The sequence below is a fragment of the Phaenicophaeus curvirostris genome, chromosome 4, assembly GCF_032191515.1.
Source record: "Phaenicophaeus curvirostris isolate KB17595 chromosome 4, BPBGC_Pcur_1.0, whole genome shotgun sequence".
NCBI lineage: Eukaryota > Metazoa > Chordata > Aves > Cuculiformes > Cuculidae > Phaenicophaeus > Phaenicophaeus curvirostris.
The window spans coordinates 63,191,697-63,209,877 of record NC_091395.1 but is presented as its reverse complement, the minus strand read 5'-3'; the positions used below and the strand labels follow the sequence as shown (position 1 = coordinate 63,209,877).

The 18,181-nt window shown below is 54.0% G+C and overlaps 1 protein-coding gene across 1 annotated transcript; it reads right to left on the bottom strand.

Moving 5' to 3' along the window:
• Window positions 1-6,037: 6,037 nt before the first annotated feature.
• Window positions 6,038-8,256, bottom strand: NKX3-2 (NK3 homeobox 2). The gene is made up of 2 exons (XM_069854914.1): window positions 7,905-8,256; window positions 6,038-7,645 (listed from the first exon to the last, which is right to left on the bottom strand). The coding sequence occupies exons 1-2, from the start codon at window positions 8,254-8,256 to the stop codon at window positions 7,170-7,172; spliced, it is 828 nt and encodes a 275-aa protein (XP_069711015.1). The 3' UTR covers window positions 6,038-7,169.
• Window positions 8,257-18,181: the final 9,925 nt, after the last annotated feature.

The window sequence follows — 18,181 nt, the reverse complement described above, 5'->3', positions numbered from 1 at the left end:
CAGCCCTGCGGGGCTCTGCCAGGGGCCGGGAAAGGCGCGGGGAGGCGGCCGGGGCGTGGAGAGGGCTCTGCGGGGAGAGGGAGGCGAGGGGCCGGCGGGGTGCGGAGCCGACGGGAGCTCGTCCCGAGCAGCCGGGGGAACCTCCCAGAACGAGAGGACAGGAGGGAAACGCTGGGGAGGGGGTCGGAAAGGTGCCCGCTGCAAGGAGCACGTCTGCATCTCCCGTGGTTACTCGTTCCTCGGCGGGAGGAGACGCCCGAGGTCCCCTTGCCCCCCTCGCTCTCTCCCCCGAGAAAGGCTTTGCCACCTGTCTGAAACGAGATTCCTCCCGCGGCCAGGTCTGCTGACAAGTAATTTCCACTTTGCAAAGGTTGCATATATTTTTTTTCCACGATAAAATGTCGTTTTCTCCTTTTAAAGCTCTCTCCGTACAAGGCAAGCTTGCGATAGAGCTTTTTCTTCCTGCACCTTCTCCCTTCGTTTCTGGTCCCTCTTCGGAGAAATCATTTGTTCTCTAAAACGAAGTGGATATTTCAGTGTGTTTTGAGGGAACTTTGGTAAAGTTAAGCCCGTGCGATCCCCTGACACGGGCATCGAAGCCCAGCTCCCCAGGGTCCGCGAAGCCACCGCGCAGACCGCACTTTTTAAAGCGACGCGCAAAAGCTTTTATCCGAGAGCGAGGAAACCGCCCGTTTCTTCCAGGCATTTTAATTTTAATTAGTCAAATTTCAGATAAATGAAAGGAACCTCAGAGCCACTTGACAAAATTACAGTTCTGCCTTCAGAGTGGTGTGTGTAGCCAGCGAATGAGCGCGTATATTCTTTTCTTGTTAGTACTGGGAAAATGTCCGTAGAAGTTCACCCGTTTTGGATTAATTTTCTTAATTGAATAAAGACAACAGAGAATCGTCCTTTTTTGTTAGTTTTTTTCTAATTACCCTAGTAAGAATAATTTATTTGCTTTGTTCTTTTAGCAGCCCAGTGCCACCACCTTGCAGAGCGGAGGTAAATCCTCTCCGGACTCCCTTCGGCTCCTCGGCGATGCCTTTCGGGCTGGGCACCCCTCTCCTACCCGCTACCACACCCAGGTCCTGAAAATCAGATCCCGGACACCACCAGCCCCTCGTTTTCCCTGTCCCGAGCGGAGGGGAATGGCACAAACTTCGCCTCCAAGCCCAAGCGCTGCCGGCAGCCGCAGAACCGCCTCCCTCCCAGCCTCCCCGGCTTTATTCAGACAGCTTGCAAATCTCTATTATTGCCGCACAAGCCAAAAATAATATTAGTCTTCTCCACGCGCATTTCATCCCTAATTATCACTCGAGTCCTTTGTGACATAAAGAGGTTCCTCGGCCGATTTAAGCGCAGATCCACGAGCGAAGTGTTTGACTCCTGCCCGGGAGAGCACGGGGGGGGTCTCGCCGTCGGGCAGCTTTAACGGGGAAAAAAATCCCCGGAGCAGAGTAGGGTCCTCAAACCGCTAGAGCTGAAAGGCAGGGTCGGGGCTCTGAAGCGGCAGGCAGGGCCAGCAGCGCCTTTCTGAGCCGTTCCAGCTCGCAGGATTCGCTTTCCCCGCAGAACGATTTAGGAAACAAAGCAGTAACCTCAGCCCCCCCGGCAGCCGGTCCCTGCCCGCACAGTGATGCGGGGTCCCTGCCCCGGGACGCTCCAGATCAGCCCCTTCTTTACCTTTCCATCCCTATTATGGTTTTCTGGCCATTTTCGCTCGATGTGAAAGCACCGCTTCGGCCGGGTGTGAAAAGGCCGCGTGTTGCATTTTAATTTCCCATGTTTGTTTGGGTTTTTCTGGTTTTGTTCTTTTTTTTTTTTTTTTTTAATGAAAGGTGGGAGAAATATTTGAAATACCTGCGAGCACTATTACCCAGACATCTATTTTTATTAAAAACTGTGTCCCTGCTCTGGTGGGAAGAACATCAGTCACCGACACTGGTGACGACTTGCAGCCCTTTGGAGGCAGCAGGTGGCCCCTGCAGGTCGCCACCCGCCCGTGGCTAGCGGCGGGGCAGCCATCCCTTGCCCGCCACTCTCAGAGGTTTCCCTGTCTCAGATGCGGTTTTGTCGCAGCAGAGGATCCGTTTCTGGCTGCCAGCAGTGTCCTTCGGGAGCCCAAGCGCCAGCCTCTGTACTACTGAGTCAGATTTTAGGCAAAAAGCCACGGGCGCACCTGAGAGCCACAAAAAGGCGTAACCTGCGCCTCCGCAGCCACCGCTCCCGGCTATTATTATTCCAGAGAACGCCCCGGCAATTTCACTCATCGCCAGCATCACTTTGGGAGCAGCCTTGTGGCTAACACCTCTTCCAGCTCTGGTGCAGAGCTGGGAAAGCAGTCGGAGAAGGACGGGGATGGTTCTTCAGCAGCCCCGAGGGCTCCGCGCAGCGGAGTCCAAACCCTCATCCTCCGGGCAGCTCTTTCCTCTCGGCATCAACCTGGGGGCTGGAGCGGGGGGAGGAGGGCAGGGCTACCCCGGGCTGGTGCCGACCCTCGACGGCCACCGCGACGTCCTGGAAGTGAGATTGTCCTCCCGGTCCCCTTCATCCCTCGGGAGAGAGAGGTTTGCGTGCGTATGGCAGTAATTCTCTACTTTTCTTTAATAATAACAATTTAAAAAATTACAAACTATAAGTAAAACAAAACAAACAAACAAAACCGAACAAACAGAAGCAAACAAAAAAAAAAACCTCACAAAAAAACCCCTCAAAAGCACAACCCAAAGGACGAGTCCCACCCGCAGGTGAGAGTCGCCCAGCCCGCGGTCCCTCCAGCTGCCCGGGGAGGGGGGGCTGCAGCTCCCCGGGCCGGAGGTGTCCGGCCAGAGCTCCTCTCGCTCCGGGCGAGCTGTCCCGGCCCCGAGCGGCGCGGGGCCCGGCGGTGTCGCCGTGGGGCTTGGCTGGGGAATGTCTCCTTTGCTCCCCGTCCGCTCTCGTTGCCCGCAGCGGCGAGCATCGCGGAGGCAGAGCCCGCTTTTGGGAGGCTCTCGGACGGGCGAGGAGCGAGAGCATCCCCGAGGACGTGGCCGGGCCGAAAAGACGCCCTTCATTTCTCCGTCACCCGGCGATAAACCAGCGCCTCAGGGCTCGCCTGGCGGCAGCGGCGCCCCCGGCCCGGTCTCCGGGCGCCCCCCGAGCGGGGTCGCTGCCCGCGGGCGGTTCGGGGCCGCAGCCCCGGGGACGCCCCGGAGCCGCCGTCGGGGCGCGCGTCCTTCCCGCTGACAGGAGAAGCGGAGCGGAAAAGTGCCTGCGGGTGCCCCGAGCCGGCCGGGGAGAGGCCCTTAACCTCCGGGCACCTTTGCCCCCCGCTCCCGGGAGCCCCGGGGGGCCGGGCAGGTGCCGGGGGCCGCTGCCTGCGCTCAGGCGGCTCCTGCGCTGGTTGCTACGTGTGTGTCCGCGAGTGAGCGAGCTCCGAGAGAAACCGCCCTGCTCTCCCGTTGTATCGCCCTGCGAGAGGCCGGGAGGTAGCCAAACACGGGCAGCCTCCCCGCTGCAGAGCCGGTCTCTGCGCCTGTGCGAGTGTTTAATACACAAACACGAGCGCCTATGGAGACATACGCGGAGATGTACACAATTTACATTACATTTCAACAATCGAATGTCTTGTAGCTGCGGTAGTTTCTCTCCCTCTTTCTGTTGCAGCTGTTTTATCTTCTTTAAGGCTGGAGCTCGTCCACGGCCGGATGGAAAATTATTCCCACGGCTCCTGTAGAGATTGGGGGTTTGGGAGAGAGGCCGAAGTCGGGATGTATCGTTAGGGAGATGGTTTTTCCCGTTGCGGCCGTGGATGTGGCGAGGAGCTGGATGCGCGTTCCGAGGGTGTGGGGGGATATGGAGAGAGCGCGTTACAGCCCGGGTTTCACTGAGAACTTAAACGCCGAAAATCCAGACTGATTCTTTTGGCCTTGGTGCAGTTACGAGCTGGCCACCAGGGATTTTGTCATTAAGAAAAGACAAAATGAATCAGAGCATTTTCTTTGTATTTCAAATCGTAAAATTATCCATAAAAACAAAACTATAAACGCCTCAAAATTCCGGCAAATTTCCATTAATTTCGCTAATAAATTTGCCCTGTGCAAAATACTGATGTTTATCAAATATCGGAATATTTCAACGTCAAACGAAGACACACTCGGTGTGTAAATATTCGATATGAAGCACAATTCTAGAATTCCAAGTAACTTCACTCGGATCTTCTTTTTCAGCAGTTTCTGTCTCGACTAAAATGCATCTTAGTTTTACCGGATTCAAAGAAAACTAGTTTAACTCTCTGTCCTGCGCCTGTTGCCCGGCGTTACAACCGGGGAGCCCCGGGGAAGCTCTAGTGAGCGGCTCTTGCTTTTCAGATCAGGTTCTCTACAGCGCTGCATCCGCCAGCAACACGGAGCAAAATTATAAAATGGGGTGAGCTACGGAAAACGAAGAAGTCTTCGAAATAATCTCCTCGCTCGAATAAAGAGTTTTGCCGAAAGCCACCCCCGCCGCCTTGCCTCCCCCTCCCCGCCGGGGCCAAACCCTCCGCTGGTGTAAATTATCCGGTTGAAGACACCGCAGTCAGCGGATCTGTGGCCGTGTCGGGGGTTGCAAGTGTCAAACGGGGGCACGGGGAGAGAGAAATAGCGCCGGGGGGAAGAAAAGGAGCAAATTCAGATGTCTGCGTGGGGACCCTGCGCCTCCCACGAGGAAAAGCGGTGGGAAAGGTGAAAGGAAAGAGTTTAAAAAGGTGGGGGGGGAGATAGAACAAAAAATAAAAAGGGTTTCGGGATGGAGCTTAATAAATGTGAGTCCTCCCGCATCTCTCAAGAGGAGCTGTGCAGATCGCGCTCCTCGCCGGTCCCGCTGCACCCGGGGCGCTCCCGTCACCAGCAGCATCGCCGACCCTCCCGGCAGACAAACCCCAAGCCGGAGCGCTCCCCGCGGGGCCACGACTCCCGCAGCTCCAGGAGCAGGGAGCTCGCTCCGATCCGGTGCCGGGGCCGCCCCGGGGAGCTGCGGCCGCCGCTCTCCCCTCCGCCGAGGGGCGCCGGCCCGGCTGCCTCTGCCCCGCACGGCGACCGCAGCCGGGAAGGGCCGGGGCCAGGGGCTGTGGAAGGAGCGTCTCGGCCGCCTCCCGGGGCGACTTGCAAGGACGGCGGCCGGGGCTGGGGGGCGATGCGGGGACGGGGGCTTCCTCCGAGCCTCTCCGAGCTCGAGAGCCCGAGGAAAGACCAAGAGGGGAAAGAAAGAAGCCGGTGGCGATGAAGAATCGGCGGCGCCCGGGCTGCCCGCGAGAGAGGCCCGGGCGGGGCTCCCTCGGCGCGGAGAAACCGTCGCAGACGGTTTCGGGTCCCTCCGAGCCCGGTGGAGCCGCCCGCCCCGTCGGGCAGCGGGGGGCGGGGGGCCGGCGGGGATGCGCCGCGGGCGCGGTGCCGCCCGCCCGGGCTCCCGCGGGGGCTCGCAGGGGGCGCGGTGCGAGGCGGGCGGCTGCCCCAAGCGGCTGGCGAGGCCGTGCCGGGATACGAACGGCCTCGGCCGCTTCGCCAGGGACCGAGAAGCCCCCTCCCGCGGCCCCGGGCTCCGGCGGGGAGAGGAGAACCCGCCGCCCCACGCGCTTTTCCCGGGAGCCGCCGAGGTTTCAAACCGACACGGGCCGCGGAATCGGGAACCCGCGCGGTGCCAGCGCGCACGGCGAGACCGCCCTCGCCCGGGAAAACCGGGGCGACGTCCCCGGGGCTCCCTGCACCGCACCGCGTCCTCACCGCAACCCGGCAAATAAACCAGCGACTCGTCTCTCCGGCGGACAGGGCGGGGGGGGGTCGCTCCGTGCTGGACACGCGTTATGACGGAACTCCGTAAGGCTCCCGTCCCGAGCCCCTTTGCTCCCCACGGATCCCGCGGTCCCCGCCGCGGGAGCTGCCGGCACAGCCACCACCAGCCGTGCCGGCGAGAAAAAGCAGGGACGCGGTGCGAACTGCAGCCTGAACTCGGCTGCGAGGAAAAAGTCGCTGGGGAAATCCGTGTCCGCTCTCAGAAACGACACAAGCGGCAGAGCTAAGTGTTAAACTAAAGTTTATAAATTAAAAAGAAAAATACAGCGGGTAGCTTACAAACATTCACAATTCATTTGAAGTAAATAATCTAGTTGAGTGCACAGTGCCATTAAGGGGGGGGGGGGAAGAAGAAAAGCCATGAGTTACCTTGAAAGAAAGAGACTGTAATTACATCGCGGAGCACATCAGAAATTCCCGCCCCTGAAGGAGAAGTCTGCAGAAGAATTGTAAAAGGCACTGATGGCATTAAAATTTCCCGTTACATCAATTTCTTAAAAAGCCTGACTAAAAATATTCACATTGAATATAAAAATAATAACAACAACAACTTTAATACAACTGGAAAGTGCGAAAAAAATCTGTAATTTTCCCCTCCCAAACATGGAAAGATCTCAGGAAAAAGGGAAAGGAAGAAGTCTGTAGCTTTGATATAAGTCTCACCCTTTTATGACATATCTATCCTTTGCCAGGGATCATGGAGTACAGGAATAACAGAGGCAACAAGAGCAAGGGGAATCTGAAAGAGGCTTCCTTACATTCAGCACCATACAAGGCACACTCGGTTTGCATCGAGTTGGAAGACCAAGGACTCAAACAGACGTCAAAAATAATCCTTACAATCCACCGAAGGAGTCCTTGATCTGTTTTGAGCTGCATTTGGTTTTGAGGGTTGGTGCGGTTTCTTTTTTTTTTTCCCCCTCTCCTTTTTTTTTTTTTTCTCTCTCCTTCTCTCTCCCACACAAGATCGAGTCTCTACCAATTCAAAGTGAAATAAAACAAACAAACAAAAAGTCTACACCAAACACACTGACAACATGGATACCATGAACTAGTCGTGCCGAATCGCGAGAGTCCTCGGCCGGCGGGGTTGGGGACGGGGTGAGGGTTGGGGCGGGGGTGGCCAAGAAATCCTACGTTGAAAGAGGAGAGGGCGAGGAACCATCCAAATAATATTAATAATAAAAATAACAATAAAATAATAATAATAAATACTGTCCGAGGCACTGAGAGCTGCAGCTGGGGCTCTGGATTTGAGAAGGCGGCCGGATGGACGGACGGACGGGGAGGTGGCAGAGGCGAGACGGGCTTCCCGGTGGTGGAGGGGTCGGGGAGGGGGCCGTGTACCTGTGCCCCTCACTGGGTGCCAGCGGCTGCGGCGCAGGTGGACAGAGCCCACCCGGGCAGGCAGTAGTAGGGGTAGTAGTAGGAGGGCTGGAGGGAGAGCAGCGAGGGCGGCCGCAGCACCTCGCCGGGGTGATACTGTCTCTGGTCGTCGCGCACCAGCACCTTGACGGCCACTTTCTTGGCGGCGGGGGCGGCGGACAGGAGGTCTGCGGCCATTTGCCGCCGCTTCGTCTTGTAGCGCCGGTTCTGGAACCAGATCTTCACCTGCGTCTCGGTGAGCTTCAGCGAGGCGGCCAGGTCGGCCCGCTCGGGCCCGGACAGGTACCGCTGGTGGTTGAAGCGCCGCTCCAGCTCGAAGACCTGCGCGTGGGAAAAGGCCGCGCGGGAGCGCTTCTTCCGCGGCTTCGGCGCCGCCGCCTCCTCCTCGCCCGGCAGCAGCTTCGCGCACTTGCCCGCTCCGTCCTCCTGCTCCGGGGGGCTGCGATCTGCGGGCAGGGGGACAGCACGCCGGTCAGGGCGCTGGGGCACCCGCACCCCCTCCCCGCGCCGCGACGGGGCGCGCGGAGGCCCCGCCGAGGGCGGCCGGGGGCGGTTCTCGCTCTCCTCGAAGCGCCGAACGCCCTCCCGCCGCCGCCGCCGCCGGGTCCGCGTTCCGAGCGCCTCCCCCGCCCCCGGCCACCCTCCGGCACGACCCGCGGGGAGCCCGGAGCGCCTCCCGTCCCCGGCTCCCCCCCCTCCCCGTACCTGAGACGGCGGCCGAGCCCTCGCTGTCGCTGAGGCCGCCGGCGTCCCGCTCCGTCCCCTTCGCCGCGGGTTCGGCGGGGCGGGCGCTGCCGCCGGCGCCCTCCTCCTCCTCCTCCTCGTCGTCCCCGGGGCGCCGCTCGCCCTCGGGCCCCTCGCTGAGCGCCGAGTCCGAGTCGCAGGGCGGCGGGGCGCGGGGCGCGGGGCGCGGCGGGACCTCCGCGGGGCCGCACGGCCGCCAGCCGCCCGCCGCCCCCGGGGGCCGCCCCGCCGCGTGGCGGGCGCGCTCCTCCTTCTTGTTGAGGATGGCCTGGATGGAGAAAGGCGTCAGGGCGTCGCCGCCGCGGCCGGCCATGGCCCGCGCGGGGGAGCGGCGGCTGGGGTTGGGGGGGGGGACCGCGCCGCCGCCTTTCAGCTGGGCGACCGCATCGCCGGCCGCGGCCGCGCCGGTGCCGGGCCTCTCTCTGCCGCCGGGAGGGCGGGCGCCAGCCGCGGCAGCCTCTCTGCGCCGCCGCCGGGCCGCCCGCCCATAGGGCCGCCGCGCCGCGCTGCGCTCCGCCGGGGCCGCCGCGGGTGCCTGCGGCGCGGGCGCTGCCTCCGCCCCGCTCTGTCCCGCCCCGCGCCCGCCCTCTCCTTTTTCTCCCGGCGGCGCCGCCGTCCCTCGCGGCCGCCGACGGCGCCGGCCCCGCGCCTCCCCATTGGGCGGCTCCGCGCGGCCCGCGCGGCCATTGGCTCCCGCCGCGGGGCGACGCGGCTCCGCGGGGCGCGCCCGGCATTAACCCCTTGCGGCCCGCGGGGCTCCCGCCGCGGCGACCTCCGCGGGGAGGGTCCCTTCCCCCCCACCCCCCCCACCCCGCGGCGGAGAGCGAGGGGCGACGGCTTCGGGGCGTTTCTCCTCCCGCCGGGTCCGGAGGGCTCTGGCGGCCCCGCGCCGGGGAACGGGGACGAGGTGCTGCTCGGGGAGAGCCCCGCGGAGCGGCCGGGGCCGGCGGGGCTGGGGCCGCGGGGAACCGCCTCGGGCCGCTGTGAAGCGGCCGCGACCGACACACGGTCAAAAAATAATAGGATTTTTACCAGTCGGTTTGTTTAAAAGCGGGGTCGGTTCTATGTCGGGGACGGTCTTCGGCCCACGAGGCTCTTAAAGAGCGTTTTACGGGGGCAGCTTCTTGCAGATCGAAGACGGCTTCGCTTTCCCAGAAAGAAGCCGGCCCTGAGCGAGTGGCTTTACAAAACAATTCCACGCACCCGAGCTGTACAAGCGCCTCGCGACCCCAACCATCGCGCTGTACTCTGTGTCAGACGTTCCTGGCTTTCTCAAAGCCAACAGAAAAATCCTGGCGGGGGTATCAAGCAGTTAGGAGGGGAATGAAATGCCAGCGCTCCGCAGCCCTGATTTTCTTGGTGCTGGGGAGACGCGGCTGTGAAACGAGCCGGAGCGTCTCGAGAAGATGCCCCCAGGCTCGGCTTCGCTTCGGGAGCCGCAGCCACAGGGTGTTCACCTGCCTCCTCACGGCCGCGTTTCCACCTCCAGCGTTTCGCTGCCGAATCCCACAGGGATGAGCTCCTGCTCGCAACACGCCGCGAAGCCGCCACAATTAATTGTCAACGACTCTGGCACGAATTAAATGTTTTCAATCGTCATTCTTAGCCGGAAATTATATGAAGAAAATCAATAACCCCGCTTCCATGCGCGGCACGAAACCGGAGAGCGACTTTCCCTGCCTGAACGGGGACGGGCTCGGTGCTCCTGAACAAATCCAGGTCGTATCAATAACCTCTCTCCGGCTCACTCGTTATCCTTTTCTGCCTCCCAGGTATTTCCCGGGGCAACCATCGCTTCTGCCACCCAAGATTTCGGTGCCACGAGACTCTCAGGGAATATCCAAAGGGGATTTTTTAAATTTTTTTTTTAAGAGCTAGACAAAATACGAGGCATATGGGAAAGCTGCGAGAAATCCGTTTCCGAGGTGATGTAGAGGAGGTGTGGGAAGAGTGCCCTGTGTAAACGTTTTTGGGGGGTTCTAAATAGCCTAGAGGCGAACTTTGGGAGGTCAGAGGAGCTGCGTGGATGGAGAGCACGGGAGGGAGGGAGGGCTCCGCGCTTCCAAGGGGGAGAGAGGCTGGAGGTGCGGGCTGCGGGAGCTGCCGGCGGCGCGGGGGCTCTGTGGGGGGACGGGCAGCTCTGCTGCCTCTGCTCCTGCCTCGGGGCTCCGCTCAGGTGCGGCAGCCGCCGGCCGGGAGGCGGAGGGGAGCAGGCAGCGCCGCTCCGTGGGGCAGCCTCCCTCCCTCCCTCCAGCTCCGGCACAGCCACTTTCCAGCCAGCCAAGTCCCCGATTTACAAGATTTTGCGTCCAAGCTCTTGGAAATACTTGTGGTTAGTTTACAACGGCTGTAATTCTTTGCTAATTTACCCAGCTCCCTCCTTGCCCCCCATATCCCTCTTCCCCCCCCCCCCTTTATTTTGTTTGGTTTGTTCTGTTATGTTTTGTTTTGTTCTTTCTCCCTCTCTCGCCTCTCGGGACTATCTCCGAGCCTTCTTCCCGACCAAAAAAAAAAAAAAATTAACAAATCACTACAGTTTTTGGGGAAGGAAATGCCCGGGGAGGAGGCCGGGAGGAAAGCGAGCGGCGGGGCTGGCTGGGTGGTCCCCACCGGGGATCGGGGCAGCGGGATGGATGGATGGATGGATGGATGGATGGATGGTGGGGGTGCTCGCAGCTGGCTCCCGGCTGGACCCTCCGAGCGCGACGGGGAGAGACCCCTCCCCGCAGGGAGAGGCTCGGGGGGAGCTCCCCGCTTCGCCAGCCCCTCCCCGTGGTTCCTGGCTGGATAGCGGGACCCCGCGCTTCGCACCGTCTGTCCCCGTGCGGGGTGGCCCCGTCCCAGTGTCCCCGGGGTCGCCCCGGGCTGGGCACCCGCATCCCGAAGGCTGCTTTTTTTTTCGCGAGGTGGCTTCTTGCAGTCACCTGGGGCGTTTCTCTTCCCAGGTGTGAGGGGACCCGCTCGCAGAAGCTCCGCACACAGGGCGTGAGGGATGAAGCGGGGAGGGAAGGCACCGGCTCACCGGCCTCTCGGAGAGCATCAGAGAAACGTGTGAAAGACGGCGCTCGCACTCACGGGGAAGACTGAAAAATCTTAAAAACGCCTTCGGAAAGAGCACACGCTTTTTATACAATATATAATATAGAAAGACTCAGACGGTCCCCTGGGTGACAACTGCTTGCGCTGGGAAAATGAAATGCTGTAATCTTTCCTTCGGGGTGGGATTTGCACAGTACGGGAAATTAATTAGTGATGTAGCCTCCATGCACCAGCAGAGCTAGGCTGGCTTTATCCCACCTCTGTCCCGACTATCTGGCCCTGAACCCCTCTCAGGGCAGGTCAGAGATTTTTATGGTCCAAGGGCTACCCTGCATGTAGCCCTCGTCAGCATCCCCCAAAGCCTGCACGGTGGTAGGGAATACCTTTAATATACCTAATTAAAGGTGGGATTTTTTTTTTTCTAGACAGAAGCTGTATCCCCAAACTCACTTACAGTTTGCCGCCTGATATACAAACGAACACCGCAAATCCTTGCACTCCTGCTAGGTCTTCCAGGGGCTTAGGTGGAAAATGGAAATGCTACAGAGAAAATGGAAATCCTACAATGGATTTTAATCCCCTGTGATGCTGTTGGTGATCGGGAAGATTTCATTCATAGATTTAATCTCGACCGTGATAGAGTTAATCTCGACCGTGCTCCTTTCTGGGTGTGCAGCAGAGGCACACAAAACCGCCCTGGACAGCTTGTTGGTTTTGCAGGAAAATCTCAGGTAATTTGCTCTGAACAGGTTCTGACTCGATGTCTTAAGGAGTAACAATTTATTTCTGGACAAATGTAACTGTAGCTGCACAGTAGGTGACAGTTGTACAACTCTAAAACAAGTTCCTAGCAGGATTTCTCCATGGATTTCATGAGGGAGTTCCTGTAAGCAACTGCAGCAACACTTGACCTTCTAATTGCTTTTTGCAGTTGACATCAGGGTCCTGTGTTGCTGCTGAGACGTCAGCTGTAAGATGGTTCAGAACCTCAGTGATAGCAGAACTTACCGCCTACAATTAAAAGAAAAATCTGAATGATTTTCAGAATCAAACTGGATATTAAACTCGGAGAATATGCAAATATAATGCTGACAATGAGAACTTCAATCTTACTGACTTGATAATCTCTTAGCAAATTAGCTCAGTAGGTTTTAATAGCTGGTTTGCAATCCCCTTCTCTGCTCATATTCCTTATATGGGAAAAAGTCCACGTCCTTTAAGGCTGGGAAGCTCAAATACAAACTCTCCTATGGGAGTTTACAACCAAACTGAAAGGGATGCTTGAATCTTGCTGCTTGTGTATGTGCTGTGGCACGATTTGGCCCTGTTTTGTTGCTCAGAGCTGCTATTTCTCAGAAAACCAACCCAAATCTCCCTCTTGTTCCTTCACTTTTGCAATAAAAGAGTGAAGGCCTGGCATGCAGAGTACCAAGCACGAAACCAAAGCTACCAACATCTCATTTCACTGTATGGCAGCTTTTCTCCTGCTTTATTTCTCCTTGCAAGACCCTGAAAAGGAACACACGTACCGACTATATAAGCACACTCCTGAGAAGGGGTGAGGATATACGGTTGTTTCCTCTGCTTGGTGCCAGGAGGCCACTAGCTGTGTACACACTGAGAGCCTCATCCTGCAACTGTGCTCAGGTGAGAATTTCTTTTGAAATAAATCTTCTCTTTGACACTTTCCTTATTTCTACACTAGGTTTTCTACCACCACAGTAAATGGCTATAAATATTCCTCATCTACTGAAGTATTTTTCTGTAGGACAGAAATACAACCTGGGCAAGACTAACTTGATTTACTAATAAAAAGCAAGCCAGTATATCCAAATGGCCAGATGAATCTCATAATCATTAGTTTATGATTTTTTCTGTGATATAAACATTGTAATATTTAGCCCCCGTATTTAGCTTTTATCTGTTTCAAGCAGTGATGAAAAGGGAGGAGGTAGCCTATTTATTTGCAATCTCTGATGGAAGAACTGGAGTAGAAACAGAGTGAATGCCCTACGGCAAAGCAATATATGTGTGAGTCGTCCATACAGTATCTGGTCTATCTACTTGCTCTGAATTTTTTTTAGTATTTACTGGAACATTGTAATGAACATTCACCATATTACAGTAGATGCATTTGCTGTCTGCAAGTGTCTAAGCTTTTAAAAAGACTCATAGTGCAGATCAATCATTTGATATTTATTTGGAACAACATCATACAAAGTCTAAGTTTCCTTTACTGTTGTTCCTCAATCAGTAAATAACTAATAAACTTTCCTAGTTTTTGTTTGAAATAGTTGATGTCACTTTTTGTGTGTGATGGACTAACTTCGTGATTAATTCAACGACTACATTGGGATAACATTTAAATATTTTTACTGCTTCTGACGCTTAGGTAAATCAAGTAAGCCTGCTGGCCTCTCAGAATACTGGAACTGTTTACATTTATAAAGTGATTTTGCATTTTTGTCTAAGAGTCACATCTTTATTAATAGCAAGTCAACAGTCATTTTATGTGAATTTTTCTATCTCTTTACTATTTGTGTCAGCACCCATCAATGGCAGTGTCGGGACTTAATAGTTATAAATTTACACAGATCACCAGTTACTCAAAAATGTCAGAATTTGAGATCAAGGACTCTTTTGTTACACGTCCTTTTCACACTGAATAGGAAGCCTAAGCTGTGGAGAACGGACAGGGCACTTCTCTGCATGTCTTGGGAAAGTCCCTTGTGTGTGGTGCTGGGTGTTGGAGTGCCTGCTCGGAGAAGCAGATCTGACTCAGGAGCTCCAGTACAGGACTTGAGTGCCTCAAACATGATGTGTTGCAGAGATGAGAATCGCGATACATCTGTCCCATTTTGGATCCAGGCCTATGTGCTTGAACTCATCTGTCTGAAGAGAAATCAGAGGTGTGAGTTCACCATGTAATTGCACAGGGTGGTCAGTCTGGTCCCTGGGAGAGCCAAGAAGGAAAGCCAGGCAGCTTAGACCAAGCACCTCACTCCATAGTATCTCCATTCTCTGAAGGGACTCCAGCCTCTCTGAGAGCTTTTTGATATTTCTGGTGGAAAACAAGGTCCTCCACTCTTTAAGCTGTGTGACAGGTGAGTCCATGACTGCAGCTGCTTTGCACAGCCACAGTGTTGGCCTTGCTGTGATCCAAGCCTGATAATCCATGGTGGAGCAGCCAGGCCAAGATGTTTGAGCACAGAGACCTTGGATCCAGTGTTGGGTTTATGAAGTTAGGGAAATTAGCAGGTTCGCTGTGTGAGTTGTTTCCACTGGCAACGCTTTTGTATGTACAGTGACTGTACATTTCATCTGAACACAGCTTTTACATTGAATCACTAATTCTTTTGGCTTGCCCAGTGAGAATACAAATACTTACATAAATCTTACAATTAAATTAGTGACTCTGTTTTGTTCCGTTCACATGCAAATTTCATTGAATGCCTGAAAATCAGCAAACATGACACAACAGGCAGTATAGATATTGCTCATATTTCCCGTGTGTATCTCGGAGGATAGAGACTTTGAGCGTGGCAGGAATGGATAACTGTAATCACACACCCTGTCTTGTCTATATGACAACCCTTGCCTCTCAGAATTCACGCTTTCATTTGTGTTGCCTTTGCCTAAATGTAGAGAATTGTCTCCTGAACATTTCTGTGGTGTTGAGGGGAGCACAGCCTGAGTGGGTTTTCAGGGTAATCCTGTCATACGAGTAGCTATTTCTGTAATTTATTAGCCGTGCACATTTTGGGATTTACCTAAGAGAAGGAAAAAAAAAAATAAGGCAGGTGAGAGATGACGAAATAAAAATTTGTAATATGACAAAAAGAGTTTGCACCCTGCCCATTACACTAACAAGAGTAAATGGGATGGTTGAAGAAGTTTCCAGTACCAAAAAATCTTAACTTGTGAGAGGAACCAGACACGTAGGTACACAAAATGTCACTTACGAATCCCTTGGAGAACCAAAAAAGTCCTTTTACTTCTCCAGGAGGTTTTTCACAACAAAAAGACGCAGAAATCTGCCTGCGAGTGAAATGAGAAAGGCAGAGGAGTGCTGGCTGGAAGGACATTTTGGTAATACTTTCAAGATGGCAAGTTCTGATTTCCTGCACTATGGATGAGGTTATTGTTGGCAGGATGAATGAGAGCTTTCTGCTCTCCCTGCTTGGGAAGAGGGTAACGTGTGGTGTAGACTTCTGGTGTTTTATAGTGTTGTCCGTATTTTATGAAAGCTGATTAAACCCCCCGCACTTTCCTCTGTATAAACTCTCGGCACTCCAGCCCCGTATAGGACCCCATAGACTGCTGCTTGTAGGAGACAGCAAAACCCAGTTTTCAGCCAAAAATATTATTATCAACTGTCCTTCTGTATGTCTGGAGGGCTTCTGATGTGGCTGTATTTATTTCACACAGTGCACACTTCATACAATGCTTCTGTGTCGAAGAGACTCCTTTTGAGAAGGGTTGTGCAGGTGAATGTGTTATTTTGCACTAGGTAAGCTCCCTCACCAGGAAATACAACTCTTAACAAAGCAAAGTGTTATGCTTCAAAGCTCCAAAAATATGTCTGCAGTATAGTCTTCTGCAAAATATGCAAGAAAGTCCTTGTAGTCTTGCCTCCTTTTGATGTCATGATGATTGTCTGGTTGACTGACTATCCCAAACAGGAATGGCATATGTGCACATCAACCACTCGTGCTTCTGTTGACATTTATATCCCTGACTTTGCCTATAGTTATCATGGAGGAGATAAAAGTAATTCAAAGGCAAAGAACCTTCGCATATTTCATTCACAGGATTTAATTCAGATATTTTAGTGACTCCCCTAGAGATAAACACAGGAAATCTCTAGCCATAAGGTGTGTTGACCTTGAAGCTCTGGAACCACTGGCAGACTCTGGAAGAGCGGTAGCACCCTTGTAGAGAATAGCTGACATCCCTGGAGTCTATGTGGGCTATGGCAGTACCTGACACAGAAGAACTTTCACCTTCCAACCCCAAATGCCTTGCTCCTTGGTCTGCATTTGGCCAGAGGCACAGTTACAGCTCCTACAGCTGCTTTCTAACACATGGTGACTTCAAAAGCAGGCCTAGACAGGTCATGTAACTGCTTTGGTATAAGGTAGCAACTGCTTTTACGGAGAACATATTAAGTGTCAGAACACCTGGATAATGAGATAGTGAGATCCTTTCAGGAGAAGGCAAGACTACCAGCTGTGGAGCTGAAAAGTTACCTGTCATTCAGAAATCAATGTCAAGAGAGGAAACTGCCCATTGCTTCAATTCAATGGCCATAGCCCTTTGGACGTGGTGTGCGGTAGTGATATTTCTCATGAACATCTCAGTGCCATATCCTTGCATTTAATAAACTCATTTTCAGAAAGTGTTGGTTCTGGACCCCATGATAAGAGCAGTTCATTAAATGATTGGGATGTTACTTGACGTAGCTAGCTTTGGTATGCATCCCTTATGTTCTAGTATGTAGGACCCAGCTGACATACAGACCTCCTCTGTGCATTTTCTAGAAGATGCAGAGGGTGTTTGACCATTTCCTTCAAGAACAGGTATTATTTTCCAACCTACTGGCTGAGATGGTGTTGGATGTTGATGCTGTCCCAGTTCTCGCTTGCTGGGTTCTAAAAAGTGATTCCAGTCATATCAGACTTAACTGCAAAAAAATGAGGAATAAAGATGGGTAATGAAAAGAGGATTGTGATGGTTCTAACTGATGTTTTCACAACTTCTCTTATCAACTTTACTCTCTGTGGCTGATAAGAATAAATATAAAGACACCTTAGCCTGTCTCTAACCTGTCTGAATGTCAGTATGTCCATGTACTTTTGCAATCCACAAAAGGTCTTCATCATAGCAAGAAAAATGGAGATGAAGGAAGGACTTTTGAAGAAACAAAAGGAGGACAAGGGCAGAGGGAGAGGTCAGATCTGCTTCATCCAAGAGTATGCACCAAAGTGATGAGGGAAAGGAAAAGGAAAACGGCAGAAGAAAGGAGGGGAGAACTGAGAGCTGAGAGGGACCCTGTGAGGGGTGGGAACAAATGGACGTTTAGCAGCAAAAGAAAGGTAGGATGAGAAGTGAGGATGAAGGGAATTAGATCAGCAAAGTGATGGGAACAGGGGCTGGAAAATGAGGGAAATGGGAAGGTCTGTTGGAAGTACCTGTGGCTGGAAAGGACAGCTTCTATTAAACCTCCAAATCTAACTTGTTACACTTAGGAGAAGTATTAAATGCATTGCTCCTCAAAAAATTTGGTGTGCCTATAAGAACAGAACCTGCTACATGGAATTTATCTTGCATCTATAAACATAATGCTAGATGGATTTAAACCTGTGCATGGCACGCCATGCATCATATTAAGGAATCTAGAGTAGGAAATAAGTATTCCTGCCAGAACTGGTGGCACGCTGCCTATGCTGATCCGTGCTATGCAGCAGCTCAGGAGGAGCTGGCAGATGGGCAGGTCAGGATGTCCAGGCAGCCGTGGCCCCAGGACTGTCGCATGGCAGAACCTCCTCGCTCCTCTTCAGTGTCATTATTGGTCTGGTCCAATCCCCTCTGCCCTGAGTCAGGGGCGAGAGAGGGGTCCTGCGTGCATCCTGCTACCTGGCAGGCACCAGTTGCCATCTAGTGGCTATTTTAGGACTACCTGTCTGTGGAAAACCGTTTTTTCCAATCAACCAGTAATCCAGTAATTGCTTTTCTGGAGAAGATTTGCAGGATTTGCCCCCACCACCCACCAAAGAAAGGAGAAAAAAAAAAAAAAAGCTTCCTGAGCCACTCACATGGAAACAATGGATCTGCTGCACGCAACAGAGCATGGGATTGCCTTTCTGTAGCATGCACAGTCTGGCCTTGCTTTGCAATCAGCAGGTTACTCACCTGCCTTCTAGGTGTGGATTTAGCAGGAGGAAAAAGGTGGGAAAGTCTCAGAACCAGCAGGATGAGAATTGAGCTCTGCTGGGATAAAACTGGCAAACCAGCAACACTTCCATGGAGTTTTGCAGCACCCAAATCTTCACCTCTCACTTGTAATTCCAAGAAGGGAAGGAACGAGACCTGGGAAGAATGCCCTGTGTTCACTGGTGTCTTTGTACAATCCCATTATCTCAATAGGCAAATCTCAACGTAAGATTTGGGTGAACCTAGAAAGCAAAACATAAAAAAAC